We start from the raw sequence: 21855 nt of genomic DNA on the forward strand, positions 1-21855 counted from the left end.
GTTGGCGGTGGGTGGGTGGGTGGAGTGATGGGGGGGGTGATAGGTGGATGGATGGGTGGGTGGATGGATGGATGGGTGGGTGGGTGGGTGGGTGGAGTGATGGGTGGTTGGGTGGAGTGGTGGTTGGGTGGAGTGATGGGTGGGTGGGTGGGGTGGGTGGATGGATGGGTGGGGGGTGGGGTGGTGGTGGCAGGTGGCTGGGAGAGTAGGGCTGCTCCATTTCCAAGGCACTAGTTCCCACCCCTCTGTGTTCAGTCACCTCTGATGCCCCCCCAGGGCTGCCTGTCAGTCTCACTCCTTGGCTTTCTAACATGCGTTAGAAAAGTGTTACATCCATTTGTAAAAGTTCCCATTACCTAAAGAATCAGCTTTAAGTTATACCATTTCAGGACAATGAAAAGGAAGAAACGACAATGAAGTCCAGACGGCACGACCCCCGGAATCTGGACCTCCCGGCCCTGTCCCCGCGCTCAGCAGCCATCTGAAGTTCTGGACACGTCACAACACTGCAGCTCGCCAGCCACACTCCCCAGCTTAGGGCCGATGGACCCTTTCTGCTTAAAATGCCATTGCCCACCTTGTCTGCGCAGCCAACTCGTGTACGGAGTCCTCAGTGATGGAGTCTTCCAGCTGTCCTTCCCAGCCCCGAAAAGGTGCTCCACTCAGCACCTCTGCAGCCCCTCACCCCCACGCCCTGAGTACCCACCATCACCCACAGAACTGGGGACATCCTCTTTGTGTCTTCAGCTCCCACTAGATCATAAGCTACTGGAGGGCGGGGATCGTGAGCCTGATCATCTCTGATGAAAGAAAAAGCCCAATAAAAGCTCAATGGCTGGACAGATGCCGAGGTCACCAGAAAAACACTTGCTCTTCACCACACGAAGCCTATACAGGCCACAGAGCTCCATTTCTGTTAGAACGTCTACCTGTAGACTTGAGCTCACATAGATTCTCCTTTATCAGAACATATACTGCATTTTATTATCTACACAGTGACCCTAACACTAGGTGACAGGCGGACAAAGTCCACTCATTACTGAGTTGTATAAGATTCTGCTCCATCATCACAATATTCATGTGAAATCCCCAAAGGCACAACACGAAATTACAAGTTACCACTGACTTGCCCACTCTGTGCAAGCACTTTACTGCCATGAATTCCTTACACTGTGAAAATAACCATACAAGTCGGTATCACTGTCCTTGTACAGATGAAGGAAGAAGAGACCAGAAGACTAAAGTTATCCTTTAGAAAACCATGCAGGTAGTTACTGGCAATAGCAGGATGCAACTCTGGGACCATCTGACTTACCTACCTTTTAACACCCATGCCTTTCTTGTACCTTCACTGAACACCATGTGAAAGTCTGGAATTATGAGGCCGTGAAATTTTTGTCCTGCTAATTTAATCCAGCCACAGTACTGAGATGTCCCTCCAAGGAAAAGATCCCACACGAAAAAAGCATTTTCTCTTATGTGAGAGCACTTAATGTCTGCTGAGTGAAGGCAGGAATGAATAAGAAATGGAAAATCAATAACTACAAACATGGGCCAAAGCCTGAAAAAGACAGTAGAGAAAATAAATCAGATTATCCAAGACTGATTATCAATAGCTGTCTCTCAAAAGTCAAGAGTAGAATAAAATGAAGAGGGAGAAAGATGGTAAAAGCAGAAACCACAAAATCCTCTGACTCTTTATGATCAAAAGAGAGAGGAATTCCAGCCAAGATCAAATTAGAGATAATCAAATCCATTCCAGAGCACTTAGGTTCCAGGAAAGAAAGAATAAATTCCTTCCACTGGTCCTTTAATTCATTTATTAGTCATCAAAAAGAACAGAAAATCTGAAAGCTGTTAGTAGGAAGCACAGGTTAAGTTACCACTAGAAATAAGGTTCTCTTGAAAAGCCCCATTGAGGATTAAAGGTCCCCAACTGTCCTTTTCATTGACACGTGGAACAACCAATCCAACCAAGGGGTCAGCAGCTCAAATAATCAAAGATGCCAGGAGGCAAAATTCCTCAGTCCTTTGAGTGGACAGAGGTACTGGGGGCCTGGGAGGAGGGTACCTGTTCTCACCCTTAATATAGTGTATCAATATAGTCAAAGTTGGCCCTAAGAACAAGAAAACCTAAAAAAGTAGATATTTTACAAGACAACTAAATGTCTTGTGTGATCTTAGACCAGAGAAAAAGATACTATGGGGGCAACTTGGGAAATCTGGATGAATCAGACCACTGAATAATACTGTATCAAGTTCCTCGCCTGGTTTTTAACTATACTACAGGTGTACAAGGTGAAAGATACATGGGAATGCTGCCCTATTTTTGTAACTTTTGTACATATTTCAAAATGAAAAATTTTTTAATATTTTTCAAACCAGAAGAAAAACATCTCAAACTGGATCCCCACACATGAGCGCCAGCCCAGGACTACAGACATTTTCTCATAATTGCCCTTCTATCTGACTGAGCAAGAGATAACTCCTATAAAAACACTAACTTTACAAAAAGAGAGCGAACAGACCAAAACCTAATATTTTAAAAGCTTTATCTCTGCAACGTGCTTCACTTCTGAGCTAGTCTCCATCAGCCTAAATGGTTCTTCTTGAAAGCTCCCTGGGAAAGTTCAAGTCCCACTCAGAGGGAACTCACAAAGTGAATTACCTGTGCCCCAAGCTGAGTCACCGTGATGACTTAAGACTCTGTTTAATAAACCCTGAAAATAAGGATCTGGAGGTGCAGCCAGGCCAGAGACCCCAAGACCACAAGGCCACAAGGACTTGAGAAAGAAAGCTCCCGGCAGTGGACATCCCACGGTTGGCTCAGGTTCCTAGATCCTTTCACTGAAAATCCTCATTCTAAGCTTTATTTATCCTCTTGGGGTCAAAAGCCCAACCCCCACCCCCAGCTTCCCAGAGAAAAAGAGGCCGCACGTTCTAATAACATCCTAATTTCGAAGTTCTCTCACATAGAAAAATCAGATTTTACCAAGTTCTGCTCTGAATACTGGATTCACTACACTAGGGTTTTCAAACTGCCGATTATAAAATCAGTTTAGTGGATAATAACCATCTTTTAAAAAACAAAAATGAAACGTTAGAGAGTAGAAAACACGAGCACACACTGAGCGGATAAATGATTTACTGCAGACGTTTTAGGTGCATAGTCCCGCACAATCGTCATCAGCCTTCCAAGGCACAGATGTCCTCCATTTTAAATATGACTAATCCTTTTTCGCTAACTCAGAGGTAGAAAAATGTTTTAAATGAACTTATACTCACAAGAACTTTTATCAGAAAATCTGAAATGTTCCCACAGGCAAAAATAAATAAATACTGTTGAAACTGAAGGCAAAAACTTTTCCTGCAAAGTATTTCCTTCAGATATGCATTAATTACAAAAAGGAAAAAATATAACAATACAGTCGACACCACCTTGACCAAGCGACCAAGGTCAACATCACCAGTAAAAAGACACACTGGCATTATGAACCCCCATGATAGGAGACGAAGGGCACTTCCGTGGCATTCTACAAATTCTCCATACGCCAGAACCGAATAACTTCACTTTAGTCATGACAAAATGTCAGAGAAACTCACACTGAGGGACATTAAGAACAAAGCTAGTGGAGGTGATAGAATTCCAGCTGAACTATTTCAAATCCTAAAAGATGATGCTGTTTAAGTGCTGCACTCAATATGCCAGCAAATTTGGAAAACTCGGCAATGGCCACAGGACTAGAAAAGGTTAGTTAACATTCCAATCCCAAAGAAGGGCAATGCCAAAGAATGATCAAACTACCTCACAATTGCACTCCTTCCACATACTAGCAAGATAATGCTCAAAATCCTTCAAGCTGGGCTTCAACACTCTAAGAACTGAAACTTCCATATATACAAGTTGGATTTAGAAAAGACAAAGGAACCAGAGATCGAACATCGGTTGGATCATAGAAAAAAACAATGGAATTCCAGAAAACATCTACTTCTGCTTGATTACACTGAAGCCTTTGACTGTGGATCACAACAAACTATAGAAAATTCTTAAAGAAATGGGAATACCAGACCACCATACCTGCCTCCTGAGAAACCTGTATGCAGGTCAAGAAGCAACAGTCAGAACCGGACATGGAACAAGGCACTGGTTCAAAACTGAGAAAGGAGTACATCAAAGCTGTATATTGTCACCCCGCTTATTTAACTCACATGCAGAGTACATCATGAGAAATACCAGGCTAGATGAAGCACAAACTGGAATCAAGACTGCCAGGAGAAAAGTCAATAATTTCAGATATGCAAATGATACCATCCTAATGGCAGAAATTGAAAAAGAACGAGAAAGCCTCTTGATGAAGGTGAAAAAGCTGGCTTAAAACTCAACATTCAGAAAATGAAGATCATGGCATCCAGTCCCATCACTTCCTGGCATAGAGATGGGAGAAAAGTGGAAGCAGTGACAGACTTTATTTTCATGGGCTCCAAAATCAGTGAGGACAGTGCCGGCAGCCATGAAATTAAAAGACGCTTGCTTCTTGGAAGAAAAGTTGTGACAAACCTGAACAGCATATTAAAAAGCAAAGACACCACTTTGCCAACAAAGGTTCGTTTAGTCAATGCTATGGTTTTTCCAGTAGTCATGTACGGATATAGATGGTTGGACCATAAAGAAGGCTGATCTCCTAGGAGAACAAACCAGTCAATCCTAAAGGAAATCAACCCTGAATAGTCATTGGAAGGACTGATGCTGAAACTCCAATACTTTAGCCACCTGATGCAAAGAACTGACTCACTGGAAAAGACCCTGATTCTGGGAAAGACTGAGGACAGGAGCAGAAGCGGGTGACAGAGGATGAGATGGTTGGATGGCATCACTGACTCAATGCGCATGAGTTTGGGCAAGCTCCAAGACAGCGAAGAACAGGGGAGCCTGGCATGCTACAGTCCATGGGGTCACAAAAAGTCGGACACGACTGAGCAAGTGAACAGCAGCAGCTACTAGATAACTCGCTGGCAGTCTCTGGAGTCTCAGGAACTGCCACTGACCAGAGGAGTTTAAGGAGACAAGGGAACTAAACAGCATGTGGGATCCTGCACTGGATCCCGAAACAGAAGAAGGATGTTAGTGGGAAAACCATGTCCAGTTACCAGGGTTGCCCTTGTTAATACCATGGTCCTAACAACTGCACCGTGGTTACTTACAATGCTGATTCAGAGGAAGCTGGGGGAAGCATATATGGGAACTTTACTGTATAACTATTTCAAGTTAAAAAAAAAAAACTTTTTCCAAAGGAACAAGTGTTCTGTCCCATAAACCACATATCACTGAAAAACAGTGTTTTACCACCAATCCTCTAACCTTAAGAGATAAACATAACACAAATTTTATATGAATTGTGTACAATTAACTTAATACACGGGCTTCCCTGGGGGGTCAGATGGGTAAAGGATCTGTCTGCAATGTGGGAGGGCAGAGTTCAGTCCCTGGGTTGGGAAGATCCCCTGGAGAAGGGAAGGACTACCCACTTCAGGATTCTTGCCTGGAGAATCCCATGGACGGAGGAGCCTAGCAGGCAACAGTCCATGGGGTCACAATGAGTCAAGCTCGACTGAGGGGCTAACACTTTCAGTTTCACTTTTTGAACTTCATACACAGGGAAAGCCCAAAGCCGTCCTTACCGAGGCCCTTCCTTGGCCTGCTCCTACCTCCCCATCCCCTAACATCTGACAGGAAGATCATCAAGATTCCCCTGCACTCACAGGGAGCAATGCGAGGCATCCCAAGGATGCTGATTCCTTATATGCATCCACGAACTGAGAGACTGGGGAGGAGGTGACAGTCACTGATGCAGCAAGTACGTTCTGGGTGCCCATCCCTGCCAGGCACCGTTCTGGGCCCTGGGAAAACAGCCACGAACAAACCGGACAACGTTACCGGCTTTCCTGGAGTTTACGTGCAAGAAGGAGAGAGACGATAAACAAACCAAACAAAAATCCTTTCACATGCACACACACACAAAGCTCAATCACGGTAAAAGCCATGAAGCCAGATGACCAATGCAGAATGATAAAGACTCCTCGGAAGAAGTGGTATTTGAGCCAGGACCTGACCTTTCTCTAATCCCCAGTTTCCTCATCTAGAAAGTGGAGCTAAAAAATATTCACTGCTGTGGACTGTTTTCAAGAATTAAATTAGATAATGATGGCAAAGGATTTAGCAGAGTTCCTAGTGAGTGAATGCCTAGAGACAGTAACTGGCGACAAAAATCACTTATCAACACTATTAAAGTGAAAGCACTTTCTCAACTGACTTTAAATTCTGTGTTGACATTTGCTCCACGTGTCTGTGAGCAGACTGCTGGTCACAGAACAGTTCCTTCCCTTCCCCTGGGCAGCAACAATGAATGAATATACTTGTAAAAGAACAGAGCAGGAAACACAAGCTCAATGCAGAGCTGGAGGAAGTGAAGGGGCGCACCCAGGCCCCTCTGGTGGTCCCTCCCCTGTGCCTGATGAGAGTCACTGGGCTGAACCCAAGGGGAAAAGGACTACCTTTCCGTGAGGGGTTTCGGAGGACTGGTGTCTGTCACTGCAGCGAGACAGAAGGCAGTCCAGGCCATCGAGAACAGAGGGAGGCCCTGCCCTGGGGAGGGGGTGGAGGTGCTGGGGCGTTGTCACATCGGCCCCAGGCCAGAAGTATAACATATTTCCTCCCACAAAACAGGCCTTAGCAAGATTGCGTCCCAATTCCAGGATCCACAAAAACAGAAAAAGCTATTGAAATAATTTAGAAAATTAATCATAAAACAAGACTGTGTAGGCTAAATCAGCTTTAGACCAAAGTGCTCTCTCTACATTGCGCCACTGGACATTTCAAAATAACCTCTGACACACACACACACACACACACACACACACACACACACACATACACACACACACACACAGATGCCATGAATAAAATAAAGCCAAGTTTAATATCAAATTTCACTTACTAAATACTCAAGTCACTTAACATTATTTCAAACTTCTGGAACTCACATGTGCAAGTGCATCAAACATATAAGACAGTTTTAAATTCTGTGTATGAAAAAACATCGCCAGTCATTTGCTTCACGTTACTTGTCAAGTCCACTCCCCTGAAAGCGGAGGAAGTCAAGTCTTTCCTAAAAGAAAGGAAAAAGCCTTCATCTGCCCCAGACTCCATGAGTCAGGGTCAGCGCCAGCACAGCGCTCCCCAGGGAGTCTCCCGGGGACCCCAGAGCTACCCACCCGAGTGCCTCCTGCCTAGCTCCCCCACTAGCATCCTAAGCCCACTCAGTTCACCACGGTGGCCCTTTACTCCGACCTGCTCAGCCCACATCCTAACCTTGGGAAAAGTCATGCCTCCACTTAACAGGGCCCCAAGCCACTCAGTCATCTGGCTCTTCCCCCCTCTACCCCCTACTGACCGGTCTTCAAGATGTTTCTTGCAAATGCAAAACACAGGATATAAAACAGCTATACATTATGTTGCTACACAATCAGGGAAAAAAAAAAAAGACCGGATTCAAATGCACCTGAACCAAATTTGGATCATCTCTGGATCATGAAATTACGATCAATTTTCGATTTGATTTCTTGGGTACACTTTTCACACACGTTTTTCATAAGCACACAGTATTTTCACAATCAAAACAATACTGTGAAAGTTTTTTCAGGGTCCTGTTCATAAGTTTCGATCTCATGCCCTTTCCTATTACTCAGAACTCCAGCCTCATCCAGGGTCCCAGCCCTCTCAGTCGCACTCCAGTTCCCTGAAAGTCTGCCTGCTGCACAGAGAGCTGAGGCTTCGGGGCCTTGCAGTCCAGAATGTGGCAGAGAAGTCAGTGGGATAATAGTGCCTAAAAGGCACTGAGCACCGCCCTTGGGAAATAGTCAACCAATGCTCACTGTTGCTGGAGCTGGTCGTAGTAGTGTTTCTCTACACTGCCATTGGACGAAACTTCTGAAAAGCCATCAGCAGCTCTCAGCGCCTAAAAAGAGCAACCAATATTTACAGAGCCCTCACTCTGAGGCCTGATACTGTTAGCAAGGGTTACTTCATTCAAAAGCCATCTCAGCCCCATGAGGGGGCTCCTGAGACAATCTCCACCTTACAGGTGAAGAAGCGGAAGCACAGAACACCTGAGTAGAGCGCCGAGACCCAGAGCAAGGAAGCGGGAGAACTGGGGCTCAAGCCCAGCCCAGCCCAGCCCAGCCTTCCTGTCCCACGGAACCTTCCATGAGGATGGACATGCCCTGTTCCACATGTAGATACTGAGCACTTGAAATGTGGCTTGTACAGCCGAGAAACTACATTTTACACCTTATTTAATGTTAATATAAGTAGCTGCATGCAGCCAAGGGCTACGAGGCTAGCCAGCACAAGACAGGACTATAAAAGCCCCAACTCCCAAGCTGAACAAAGAAATGTCCTCAGAACACCCTGCCTACCAACCTCTCAACCAATCCTCACCAAAATCTCCAGTTTGTCTAAGATCCCCGTAACTGTATTTGGTGCCATCTGCCAGGCATCCCCGCCTGTCCTCATCTGAGCCTTCTGTACTATTGGGGGGAAACCCATTCTCCACCATGACTGAGCTGTGTGACCTCAGGCAGGCTCTCTGAGCCTTGCTCCTCATCTGCAGAATGGAGGGACTGTGCTGCCTTTCAAAGGGCATCAGTCAAGCACTTCACAGACCCCCTCTAAATGGTGGTCGCTGACACCCCGTCTTCAGGGCTCAATTGAGTCTCCACCTGCTCATCGAAGGGACCCTGGGAAGCTACGAGACCTCTGCCTCCAGCCTCCAGAACCCCGAGGTCCCCTGACAACCAAAGGCAGATTCTGTTGCTGCCAGCGTGCGTGGCTGTGGCCCTGACTTCTCCGCCAGCAGCCCAGCCATCCCCCGAGGCCAACAGCTCTGTCATCAGCGAGCCCAGGACGACAAGTCCCCGGGGAGAGGGCTCCGGAGGGAGGCGGAGCCAGCTCAGCCCGCTTGATTATCTGGGGGTGCCGTTCCATTTCCCCTCTGTCAAAAAAGGGTGAAAAGCCTCTGTCAGTGAGTTGGTGGGAGGGGAAAAGGAAGTCCCCAAGGTGAAGAAGTGAGCACATGCCTGATGCAAGTCGAGGCAGCGGCTCAGCGGACACGGCCACCAGAGCCTGTTGCCGAAACAGATTGCAGAGGCCTCCGCAGACCCATCTTCCCCGCCATGCCTGCTCTCCAACGGGAAGACTTCAGCAGAGCCTAACGACATCAACCCCAGTCAGACAACCACTGGCACTTTTTTCTTTCCCTTTTAACTGGACAGACATGACAGCAAATTCTAGAGGCTAATCGGGAAGAGAGGCTGAGAACTGTCATGGAGAGAAGGTGTGGGGTGGACCTGCCTTGTCAGACCAGAAAACACATTACAAAGCTAACACCTGGTCTGCGGCCAGCACTCAACAAAAAAAAATTTGGGGGGAGAACATTTTTAAAACACAAGTTATTGCATAAAGGTACAACTGTGAAATTCTAAAAGTAAGAGTAATAACAGCAGCCACGGCACCCCACTCCAGTACTCTTGCCTGGAAAATCCCACGGGCGGAGGAGCCTGGTGGGCTGCAGTCCATGGAGTCTCAGAGTCAGACCCAACTGAGTGACTTCACTTTCACTTTTCACTATCATGCACTGGAGAAGGCAATGGCAACCCACTCCAGTGTTCTTGCCTGGAGAATCCCAGGGACGGGGGAGCCTGGTGGGCTGCCGTCTATGGGGTCGCACAGAGTCGGACATGACTGAAGCGACTTAGCAGCAGCAGCAGTCTTCACAGAGCCCATGCTATATGCCAGGCACCACGTGAAGAGCTCTGCCCCATGCATGTATCTCTTCTGAACCTCATGAGCGTTCTTCACACTGCCAACTGCAACTCATCGGTAGATCTTAAAGTGGATTTACTAAACCTAAAAATAGACATTTGGGGGGATTTCCCTAGTGGTCCAGTAGTTGAGACTCCAGGCTTCCATTGCTGGGGCTGTGGGTGTGATCCCTGGTCAGGGACCTAGGATCCCACATGTCCCAAGATGTGGGCAAGAAATTAATTTTTTTTTTAATTTTAAGAGAAAATTTTTAAATGAGACAGAATAGAATAGGATAAAATTGAAACTATGAGTGAATTGCATGTAACACTTCATAAATCTTTTACATATCTACAGGGCTTCCATTTTAAATGTGTTTCTTATTGTGAGTCATAGTAAAAAGTATGTGGAAAAGACCTTGTCTCACAAAAGATTTTATAAGGTATATATAATTATCATCACCATTTTGCAGATGTAAAAACTGGGGCTTAGGACAATTAAGTCTCTTGTTCAAAGGTACTCAGCTGGTAAATGACAGCTAAGACTGGAACCCAGGCCGTGTGCCCTCAGACCCCGAAAATGTAATCCCAATAGATCAACTAGATAGGATGGATGACCCGGAAGAATCACCTAGTGTTTCCAGGAAAAAACAAGACCAGGGGAAGAAATCACCAAGAAAAAGGCAGAGACAGTACATAAATAGTAAGCTTTTGCCCGTAAAAATTATGAATGAATGAAGTATCTGCTGACATTTCATTCATGTTATAAAGCATAGCTGTGACTGTCTAGGAAACTGACTTTTGAACAAGCTAACTATCTTCCTCAGTCTGGAAAACGGCATGATACTCATAGCCTCTACCTGCTAATATTACGAGAAAGATTAAATGAGGTTCTGCACCACTGGCCCAGAGAAAACTCTCAATAAAGGGAGGGGCTGTTAGTGATGGAATGTAATGGCTTTTTCAAATTTCAAACTACTACTTCTGCCACATAGCCAAAAGCCACAAGGTAGTGCTGGGGTTCAGGGTGGGCCACCCCAAAATTCACCTCCATGGCATATTGATTGTTTTAAATTAAAGTTACTTAAGAAACGGTCAATCTATGAGGGACACTCTAGCCTTCCTCTCTGTCTCCCTGAAAGCAGGATACCAATCTCCACGTGAAAGGCAGACCCCCTGCCTGTGGAGGTGGAAGGACCCCCCCGTCCCCCTGCTACTGCCAAAGACGGGGATTCCGGACCTTGTTCTTCTTCAATGTGCTACCCCAAGGGGCTTCCCTGGGGGCTCAGTCAATATAGGAGGCGCGGGTTCAATGGCTGGGTCAAGAAGATCCCCCGGAGAAGGAAACAGCAATCCACTTCAGTATTCTTGCCCGGGAAACCCCATGGACAAAGGGCCCTGCTGCTGCTGCTAAGTCGCTTCAATCGTGTCCGACTCTGTATGACCCCACAGATGGCAGCCCACCAGGCTCCCCTGTCCCTGTGATTCTCCACAAAGGGCCCTGGTGGGCTACAATCCATGGGGTCACAAAGAGCCAGATGCCACTTAGCAGCGAAACAACCACCCCAAGCTCAAACCCTGTTTAGATTCCCCGCTAATTGGGCACACAAAACCTAAGGTTCTTTGACCTGTCAATTCCTTACAAGTTTGTTTCTTTTCCGCCTGTTAACCTTCTGTCAATTTCATTATTAGACCAGCCACAAGAACTCACCAAGAGGGAGAGGAAGAAGTTTCCTCCTCCTGGACAATTACTAAAAAGGAACGCATATTTTGTCCTTAATCAAGCACTGGGCGCCTCTCCAGAGGACTGGTGACCACACAGCCTCCTGGCTTAGAGTCAGTATCTCACCCCCTTGCCCCATCTTTCAACAGGATGCAACCCAACCGCCTTATCACCCCAGGCCTCTCCTTCCTACTGGCTGCTTCCTGTTTGCCTGCCTTCAGGGCTTGTACCCTTATTTGCAAAAGCCAAGACAGGGAACAACTTAAGGGTCCATCAATAGATGAATGGATAAAGAAGACAGGACCAACACACACACATAAATATGAATATGTGAATATTACCCAGCCCTGAAAAAGAAGGAAATCCTACCATCTGTAACAACATAGATGAATCTTGAGGGCATTATGCCAAGTGAAAGTAGTCAGAGAAAGAAAACTACTGTATAGATGGCCCTTACATGTGGAATCAAAAAAAAAAAAACAGCAACAAACAACTAGGTCAAAGGAATTCGATTTGTGGTTATCCCATGAACAGAGGAGCCTGGTAGGCTGCACTCAATGGGGTCACTGGGAGTTGGACACGACTGAGCGACTTCACTTTCACTTTTCACTTTCATGCATTGGAGAAGGAAATGGCAACCCACTCCAGTGTTCTTGCCTGGAAAGTCTCCCGGGGACCAGGGAGCCTGGTGGGCTGCCGTCTCTGGGGTCGCACAGGGTCGGACACGACTGACGCGTCTTAGCAGCAGCAGAGCCAAGGGATAGGGAACAGGGGGACTGGATGATGGGCGTCAAAAGTCACACACTTTCAGTTATAAGATAAATACGTCCTGGGGATATAATGTACAACATGATGACCACTGTTAATACCTCTGGAAGGTATTTGAAAGCTGTTTTGAGAGTAAATCCTAAGAGTTTTCATCACAAGGGAAAAAAACATTTTTTTCTTTTTTTGGGAACAATATGAGATGATGGATGTTAACTAACCTTATTGTGGTAATTATTTCACAACGTATACAAGCCAAGTTATTAGGCTGTATATCTGACACTTACAAATATGTGAATCACATTTCAATCAAACTGGGGGAAAATTCTTTTCACAAGTTCCTTCAAAGCTCCTGGACAACGAGCTAAAAGTTCTTTCTGTGGCACCAATGACTTCTTGGATGACTCTTTAAAATTACATAAACAAGTTTTGAATTATTAATTATAAAACTACCAAGAGCAAAGTAAAAACTCAAACAGTAAAAGGAAAAAAACGTCTTCTATCCCGGCCTAATACACTCTTCATCAGCCCTCCTCCCCGGAGTTAGCTGTCAGGCTTCTTGTGAATCACTCTATACAGATACGGCCGTGTGTGTGCATTTTTAACATTTTTAACATTCACACAACTCTACAACAGTGTATGCATCTGTGAGTATCTTGCTTTTCTTACTTAATTCTCTATCTTGGAACTCTTTTTAAGACAAAGATCCTAAGAGTCTTTTGTAAGTATTGTACTCTGCCAAATGACTTGGCCACAATTTTAAAATTCCCCCATTACTGTACATTTAGCTCACTTATGATTTTTTTGTTGTTGTTATACAAAGAATGATGCAGAAGTATCCCTATACATACATCTTGGTAGACAGGCATACAATCTATAAAATAAAATCTTAGAAATGAAATTTCTCAACCAAAGAGTTTGTAAATTTCATTATCTTGACAGCTACTGTCAAATTTCCCAACACGGAAGTTTCAAAGGTGTTGACCCTTTATGATCCCATCACCAACACTCGAAGTTCAGCTAATATTCACCAATCTCATTGGTGAAAAATGGTTTCTTACAAATATTATAACCTGCAACTCTTTCCTTATGAGTTAAGCCAAGCATTTATGGTTGGCCATTAGTATACCTCTTTCCACTTCACTGCCAACTTCCGGAACACTTTCTCTCCTTGAAATTGCTCTCTGGAAGGTTATCAAAACTCGTCTCCAAGACCAAAGACATACTGGCATCAGCAGAGCACCATCTTGGCAATACCTGCTGCTGCTGCTGCTGCTAAGTCACGTCAGTCGTGTCCGACTCTGTGCGACCCCACAGACGGAAGCCCACCAGGCTCCTCTGTCCCTGGGCTTCTCCAGGCAAGAACACTGGAGTGGGTTGCCATTTCCTTCTCCAATGCATGAAAGTGAAAAGTGAAAGTGAAGTCACTCAGTCGTGTCCGACTCTTAGCGACCCTATGAGGCCTATGAGGCTCCTCCGTCCATGGGATTTCCCAGGCAAGAGTACTGGAGTGGGGTGCCACTGCCTTCTCCCTTGGCAATACCAGACACCAGCAACCACCGCCTCTTCCGGGAGCCCCTTCTCCCTTCCCTTTACGACTATGAGTTGTGCTGGTTCTCCTCCACGCCTGCAGGCCAGTCACCTCCCTGGAAACCTACAGAGAAGCATATCCCAGCGCCCAGCCTGATTCCCTCTTCTTCTGATGGTAAACAGTCTTCTTTTTTAATCTACTGTATATCTGTGCTCTATACAGAAAAATGAGGTTTCCAGGAATTTCCCTAGTGGTCCTGTGGCTAGGATTCCACGCTCCCAGTGCAGGGGGCCTTGGTCCGATCTCTGGGTCAGAGTATCAGGATACTAGATCCCGCAAACTAGATCCTACATGCCCAAACTAAGACCCAGCACAGCCAAATAAATAAATAAACAAAATGTTTTTTTTAAAAAAAATTTCTCCTCCTGAGAAATCAACACCTCACTGTAACATTCTTAAACTGTCATCCATGTGCTAAAAATTTCCAAATGCCAATCCTCAGATCACCTGAGACTCACGTTTTCTTCCAGTCTTCTAACACCAGTGAAGAAATGGATGTCCTTCCGACACTTCAGACAGTGAACCTCGTCAACACTTGGGGAAGCACTCATTCTAGTGGGACACTGTGCTTGTATCTGACATTTACTGCATCTCCTGAAACTCACCAACCCAAGAGAACACACCTTCCCCAAACCTCTCCCACGTTCTTAAGCATCAAACCTCAGTTAGTGACTATTCTTCCCGTCTCCCCACCTTCCCACCCAATGAACTGCCAATTCCCGTCAATTCTGCCAGCAAACTGTCTCCATGGATCTTTCCAGCCTTCCCATCCCCACCTGTAGCCAGATTTCTGCTTCCTTGTGCTCAGTCGCTCAGTCATGTCCGAACTGTAGCCCGCCAGGCTCCTCTGTCCATGGGATTTCCCAGCCAAGAATACCAGAGTGGGTTGCCATTTCCCTCTCCAGGGTATCTTCCTGACCAAGGGATCAAACACAGGTCTCCAGCATTGGGAGGCACTTAATAAATGCTTTCTAGTTACTCAATACAATCTTGTAGCATGTGCTCCAAAGCTTCTTTAGTTCAAAGAAGGAAAAGAACTTTCATATGTTGTATATGTAAATCCAAAATAAAGAACAATCTTTTAAAAACATCTAAATGGGGCCCATTTGTTTTGTAGGACTGAATACACATAGAAATGTATATATCTGACTTACCCAAAAGTCAAACTTCTTCCCTAAAAAGCTTTAGAAATAACTTAAAAATCACAAAAGCATTGGTTTCCAAAAGCTACAAATCAGAATAACGACTCCCTATCTGCCAACAGAAAAACAGATTCAGGTGAATCAAAGAAGGTTCCAGCAATCTCTTGATTTTATAATCCTCTGATGCCTCAATCAGCTGTCAGAACTAACAAACAATGACCTCCAAAATCAACACAAGAAAAGTAGCAAAGGCCATATGGTATGTTCAACTTGCTTGAGAAGCCAATAAAAACAAATGGCCTTGTGTGAACTGCTCCTATCAACTGGGAAGGACATATCCCGTTTAGATCCACTTCATTCTTTAAAGTTAAACCAATTTAAAAAGTAACTATTCTAAAGCCAGTGATTATAGTCACTGAAAAGGAAGAAGAGATTATTCTTCAGAGAATGCAGAGTCAAATCATTCTGAAAAGCATCACTTAGTAGAAACATTCAAGATTAAATTATAACCACCTCCCTATTAACATCAGCATATTTCAAACACGTGTACTTAAGGGTCCTTGAATTTTTTTCTCCCAGGAAGCAAAACTTAAAGTTTTCCCATCCACTCTTTAACCTGAAGTTAAGGACAGCGAAACTACGGATCAGAAGAAGTCAAGGTTCACGTTTGGTGAATCATAATCAATCATAATCATCTCTTTGTAAGAAATTAAAAAGTTACACCGATAATAGTGAGAGAACTTCTGAGTTGGCACAATTGACGGGACTCTGCCTCACAGCTCTGGTGCCCCGTACTCATGCTCGTGAATTTACACCTTCAGGAAAGTGATCCCTTGATGCTTTTTAAACGTGGAGAGAGCAAACTTCCTCAAATTCTCGGGACCGGGAAGAGTTGACAGGAATCTTCTCCATGGCGCCTTAAACTCTTTACCCCCTGAGTCTCCTCCCGAGCAGTGTAAAAGCGCGAGCAAAGCTTCAAGTTGCCCCAGGCCCCCAGAGGTCACCACCGGGCCCGGGGCGCCGGGGACCGGCTCTGGACCCCAAGTCCAGGACGGCTCTGGAGGGGAGCTGGACACCAGCTCCCTCCGGGTGGGGAAGAGCGCGGGGGCCACCTGCGCCCCAACCCCTGTACTCACCTGCGATTCATGGGCCGGACCCTCACGGCCACCTTGACCGAGGCCATCGCTCATCCCGGCCCGGCACGCGTGCGCCCGCCGCAGCCCGCGACTCCCGAGACACTGCCCGCGGCTCCCGCCCCCTTCCCCGGCCCCCGCCCCTGCGCTCGGGCCGGACTCCGCGGCAGCGGCTGCCCTCCGGCCCCGCCTCTGAGCATGCCCAGAGCGGCTCCGGCCCGCGTGATCCGCGCTCCGCGCTTCGGCGGCGCCCGGGCGGCGCGCAGGGGCGGAGCCAGGGTGCCCGGGAGCCGGTTCCGAGGTCAAGAAATCAGGTAGTTCGAGCTTCAGGGCCGCTGGGGACGGGGCGATTTCAAGAAAGCCTAAAACCCAACCTCATCCCTTGAAAAAACTGGGAGGAGGCAGAAGAGGAGTTCGCAGCAATTTAGGGCCAGCTCAAGAATTTGACCACAATCTTGAGGTCAAATTACCAAAAACAGTTTTTCAGCCCTAACCAAGGACCTGGCTTTAGGACACCAGGAAGGAGTTAACTCATCCAATTTAAAACCGGAGCACAGAGATTATCACAGCTTGGTAGTGGGCCACTCCTCAGGTCCTCTCTGCTACTCTGAAGCTGTCTGAGCTGTTCTGGACCCCTCAACTCAGGGATACGAAGAAATGAAGATAAAAAGGGTACGGCAAGAATGGCTCTATTGTCTGAAATCAGATCTTAATTGGACTTTTTTTTGCACATATGTTACAGTTTGGGCTTCTCAGGTGACTGAGTGGTAAAGAAGCTCCCTGCAGTGCAGGAGACGGGGGTTCCATCCCTGGATCGGGAAGATTCTCTAGAGAAAGAAATGGCAACTCGCTCCAGTATTCTTGCCTGGAGAATTCCAAGGACAGAGGAACCGGTGGACTACAGTCCATGAGGTCCCAAAGCGTCCAACAGGACTTAGCGACTGAGCGGCTGCCCTCTGCTCAGATGGAACGTTACAGTTCCATCTTCAAGGAATTAGGGGTGGGAACGACTCTCCTGGGGCTTAGGGTCTCGGAGAAGTGAAGTCCGAGGTCCTATCCCTGCTCCCGTCTGCTCCCCTCTCCCGAAGAATGCACATTCATTCATTCAGTCAGTCCCTCAACCTTGCACTCTTTGGGGCATTGGTTCACACACACCCAGGGGCCCACCTATGAGCCACAGGCCACATTAACCAAGACATCAATTCTGCCTTCCTCCGGTGCCCCACTCTGGGCCACTCAGCCCACCCATCCCAGCCCCACGACCCCACCCTTCCTGCCTCCGGTCTCACAGCTGAAAGGGGGTGGGGGCAGGCAGCAAAATCCACACAAGGCAGTGCCCATACTCAACAGCCAGTGTGCCCCCACGTTCCTAATGGAGCCACAAAAGGATGCTCTGCCCTCATCTCCTTGCCGGTGTTTCACACCCCCAGGGCACCCTGAGAGCTGGGGAGGGGGACACTGCTCCTCCACAAGCCCAGCTATGATGGGGGCCGCAAGAAATGGAGGCTGGGTTCCTGGGTTTCAGCTTCGGCTCCAGCATTAGCTTTGGGTGGCCCAGTCTGCATTACTGGGCGCCTGTAAGGCTCTTGCTTTATCTACAAATCAGGAAAAACTCCTGGTTGTTGGTTCACGCTTTGAGTTGATGCCTGCAAACACGTGACCCACTTAAACAAGGAATCGTCGCGTCAGTTCCCCTAGAGCCCTAACGCTGGCCGGGAATCAGCACCCTGCGAGTTCCTAGAGCCCGGAGACCCATGGCTTTTTCCCTTGGGGAGCGCAGAGCTGGGTGCGGATTCGACCATCAAGAGGCGGGGAAACTAGGCCCGCCAGAGCCCGGAGCGGGCTGGGCATGCGCGGTAGCGGTGGGTGGGGTAAAGAAAACGCGAAGAAGTTCGCGCGACGCGGGGGATGCCCGGGCAGGGGCGGAGCCCGCCTTATATGGGAGCTGCGCGGGGACAAACTGCGCGCGGGCCGCCTTCCCGGGGGGCGCGGCCCAACATTTGCGTGAGCCGCCGCTGCGCCTGCTAATGACCACTCTATTAAGGTCGGGGGCTTCAGTGCACAGAACACGCGAGTGGCCTAGAGCCGACAAAGCCAGCCCAATTCTTAAAGACAACAAATTACACAAGCTTGCAGGAGGAGTTCAGGATTAAAAGCTGTTTTCTGTTTCTAGGGCTTCACTGGTTGGCTCTTCGGAAGGTTTTGTTCATTCATTCATTTCCAACACCCTGCTCTTGCCTCTAAGCCCTCTATCCCTTCGTGACTTTGCCATTTGACGAAACAGACCGAAACAGCCCCGCAGACACTTTGGCCTCGCCCAGCACTCCTGGAGCTTTTGAATGTGAGGCTGTAAGTCTTCGACTCACGCTGGGCAGGATGGGACAGAGACTTGGCTGGAGAACATTTCTTAACTCAGTGAAAGAAGTCTCTGAAAGGGAAGACGAACGACAAGATAAGGAGGTGGCTCTACTTGTCAAAAGTAAACAGCACGTTTCTGGAATACTTTGCAAACAAAACCGCTTATACAAGTCACCTGGGGAAACTTGTGAACTGGCAGATTCTGATTGGACAGCTCTGGTGTGAAACCTGAGATGCTGCTTTTCCAGCAAACTCTGCGGGTGCAGCTGGTCTCACCTGGCCTAATTTATGGGGCCCGGGGCTGGAGGTTGGGCTCAATTGGGATTACTGGGAAGCCTGTGCTTCTTTCTCTTTCTTAGCCTCGAAAAGTTAGCCGAGGTTTCTTAGTTGGGCGAGGGAGCCTTTCAGGATGGCACACCCGGTGACTCTTGTAGGTCAGTTTGCCGATTTCCCGAATTGGTCAAAGGCAGCAAGTCCAGCATCCGTGTGGAGGGCGTCACCCACCAGAAGCAGGTACTCATGAGAGCCACCGAAATTACAAATCTACCAGAAGGTCCCTGAACTTGGATTGGGGGGTGGGAGGGTTGGCGGGGCTGGGCAGGGCGGGGTGTAAATATCTATTATAGCCTCTAAATAAAATATATTCACTTCAGTAGTACCAGAGATTTTGACACCTCTAGAAATTATGGATTTTCCTGTTCAATTTTAATTGTTGCAGCTTTCTCAAATTGTTAAAAGTCACTGTTACATTGAAATTATGGTCCTCATTAGAATGACACTACATCTTGTTATTTAATATAACCACATGTTAGTCTATCACAAATTTATCTTTTTTATATCTTGCTCACTGTTTCATTAAAATTGATTTTCCTTTCCATCCCGTGTATTTTATGCATTTAAAAAGGTTATTCTGAAAATGACATTTCACCAGACAAAAGGGTCCAGAGCACAAAAGCATTTAAGAACCTACAATTTGGAAATTCATTTCATTTGGATGAGTGAAGGGCAATTCTAGTTTCAAAAAAAAAAAAAAATTGAATGGTGATGGAGAGAAGAAAAGTTTCTGAGGCCTATGTTAAAACCGGAATGGGGGGCTTCCCTGGTGGCTCAGTGGTAAAAGAAGCCCCTGCTAATGCAGGAGACACTGGTTCAATCCCTGGTGGGGGAAGAGTCCATGTGTCACAGAGCCACTAAGCCCATGCACCCCAACTATTGGGCCTGTGCTCTAGAGAACAGGAACTGCAACTGTTGAGCCCACGTTCAGCAACTACTGAAGCCTGCACGCCCTAGAGCTGTGCTCCACAAGCCATGGCAATGACAAGCCTGGGCACCACAACTAGAGAAAGCCTGGGCAAAGCAACAAAGGCCCAGCACAGCCAAAAATAAATAGATAAAATTGTAGAACAAGAAAACCCCAAATGCTATCAAATAAGACTGGAATATTGACCCCATCACCCTTAAAGCCATGTGTGTGTGTATATGGTTTGCTTTTGTTTGCTTCCTATGATGTAGCCTGTTTGGGTCTTCATTTATTGTTGAATTCTTTTTTTTTTTCCCTCTAATGTTTCACAGTCTCAGTACTGCCAAATAGTTGTGACTCATGTAAACTCCCTGAGACTTAGCTTCTTCATTTCAAGTGAGATTGCATTGAAATGTTTACTCCACTGAAATGTTTACTCCACTGCAAAATATTTGAATCATCTTGAAATACCATTATCAGAAAGAAAAAAAAAAAAAACTACACTCCTATCTGCTATATGTACAGTTATATATTTTTCCTCTAGTCTCTAAGGAACAAAGTTGATTTACTCTCTCACCAGTGTGACTTTTTCAAAACCTTGACGAACAGCAGACAGGCACACTTCAATTGGAACATAGAATACAACTGACATCTCAGAAACCCATCTGTTTTTCTGTTTGCAAGTACTGACTTCAAGCATTATATCACACAGCACACTTAGTATCTTCATGTGGGTGTCCATCATGGGACTTAAGTTGGATTTAGGAGGTATGCAGTGAGCCAAAAAACTAAAGTAAGTATTCTTCAGGTTCTCAAACAAATACATAATCATATTAGAGACAGAAATCATAGATATCAAATCCAAACATGGAAGATTTTCATGTTCTAAGTCACAAAATTTTAAAGTAAATTTAGAATCTCCTAAAATACTAAACATTGAAAGCAACCATCATTTGAGAAAATGTACTTGGGGACCTGAAAGTGAAGCCTGAGCACCAGAGTAACAGTAAAGATAATCTTGAAAGTCATACATAATAATTTTGTTGGCAAGCTATAGGCAGGTAGCTCTGAATGGCAGTTTTCTGCAGAAGGGAATGAAGAAATCACAGAGATTCAATTTAATAGAAGCTATCACCCTAAATCACAGTCATTTTATACGCTAAGATAGAAAAAAAGATTGTTTTCAATTGTGTATAACTAGACCTGTTGTCAAAAAGAGTTCAGAATTGATGGACTTTGTAGAGTCTGGAAGCATTTCAACTTCTTCAGAGTGAGAAACCACATTTAGTTGGAGGGATGAAGAAAAGTTTCATGGATGAATTGGTTGCAGAGACAAGTCTGGCAGGACAGACAGCATTTGAGCCTAAAGATGGATGAGGAGATGACCTCTGAGGTAGAGGAAATACCTTGAACAAATATTCAGAGACAGGAAAGGAAGGGTCCTGCCCCAGAAATGGGCTTCCCTGGTGGCTCAGCTGATAAAGAATCTGCCTGCAATGCAGGAGACCTGAGTTCAATCCCTGGGTTGGGAAGATCCTCTGGAGAAGGGAAAGGCTACCCACTCCAGGATTCTGGCCTGGAGAATTCCACGGACTGTGTAGTCTACGGGGTCACAAAGAGTTGGACATGACTGAGCAACTTTTCTTCCTTCCTTTCTTTCTGCCCCAGAAATAGTGAGGAAGGAAAGCCTCTTACCTAGGGCATAGTGTTGAGGTTTAAAGATAGTGATACAGGGCACTTCCCTGGTGGTCCAGTGGTTAAGATTCCACACTCCCGATGCAGGGAAGTGAAGAGGAGCTAAAAAGCCTCTTGATGAAAGTGAAAGAGGAGAGTGAAAAAGTTGGCTTAAAACTCAACATTCAGAAAATGAAGATCATGGCATCTGGTCCCATCACTTCATGGGAAATAGATGGGGAAACAGTAGAAATAGTGTCAGACTTTATTTTGGGGGGCTCCAAAATCACTGCAGATGGTGACTGCAGCCATGAAATTAAAAGACGCTTACTCCTTGGAAGAAAAGTTATGAGCAACCTAGATAGTATATT

General features: G+C 46.3%; 1 protein-coding gene across 1 annotated transcript in view; it reads right to left on the reverse strand.

The window, feature by feature from the left end:
* The window catches only part of KIF16B (kinesin family member 16B), a 291622-nt gene extending 275362 nt beyond the window's left edge, over positions 1–16260 (reverse strand). The window contains exon 1 of the mRNA XM_068986883.1: positions 16216–16260. Within this exon, the coding sequence (XP_068842984.1) occupies positions 16216–16226 (11 nt within the window). The 5' untranslated portion in view covers positions 16227–16260. The remainder of the gene's footprint in view (positions 1–16215) is intronic.
* Positions 16261–21855: the final 5595 nt, after the last annotated feature.

The sequence above is a fragment of the Capricornis sumatraensis genome, chromosome 15 (assembly GCF_032405125.1).
Source record: "Capricornis sumatraensis isolate serow.1 chromosome 15, serow.2, whole genome shotgun sequence".
Lineage (NCBI taxonomy): Eukaryota > Metazoa > Chordata > Mammalia > Artiodactyla > Bovidae > Capricornis > Capricornis sumatraensis.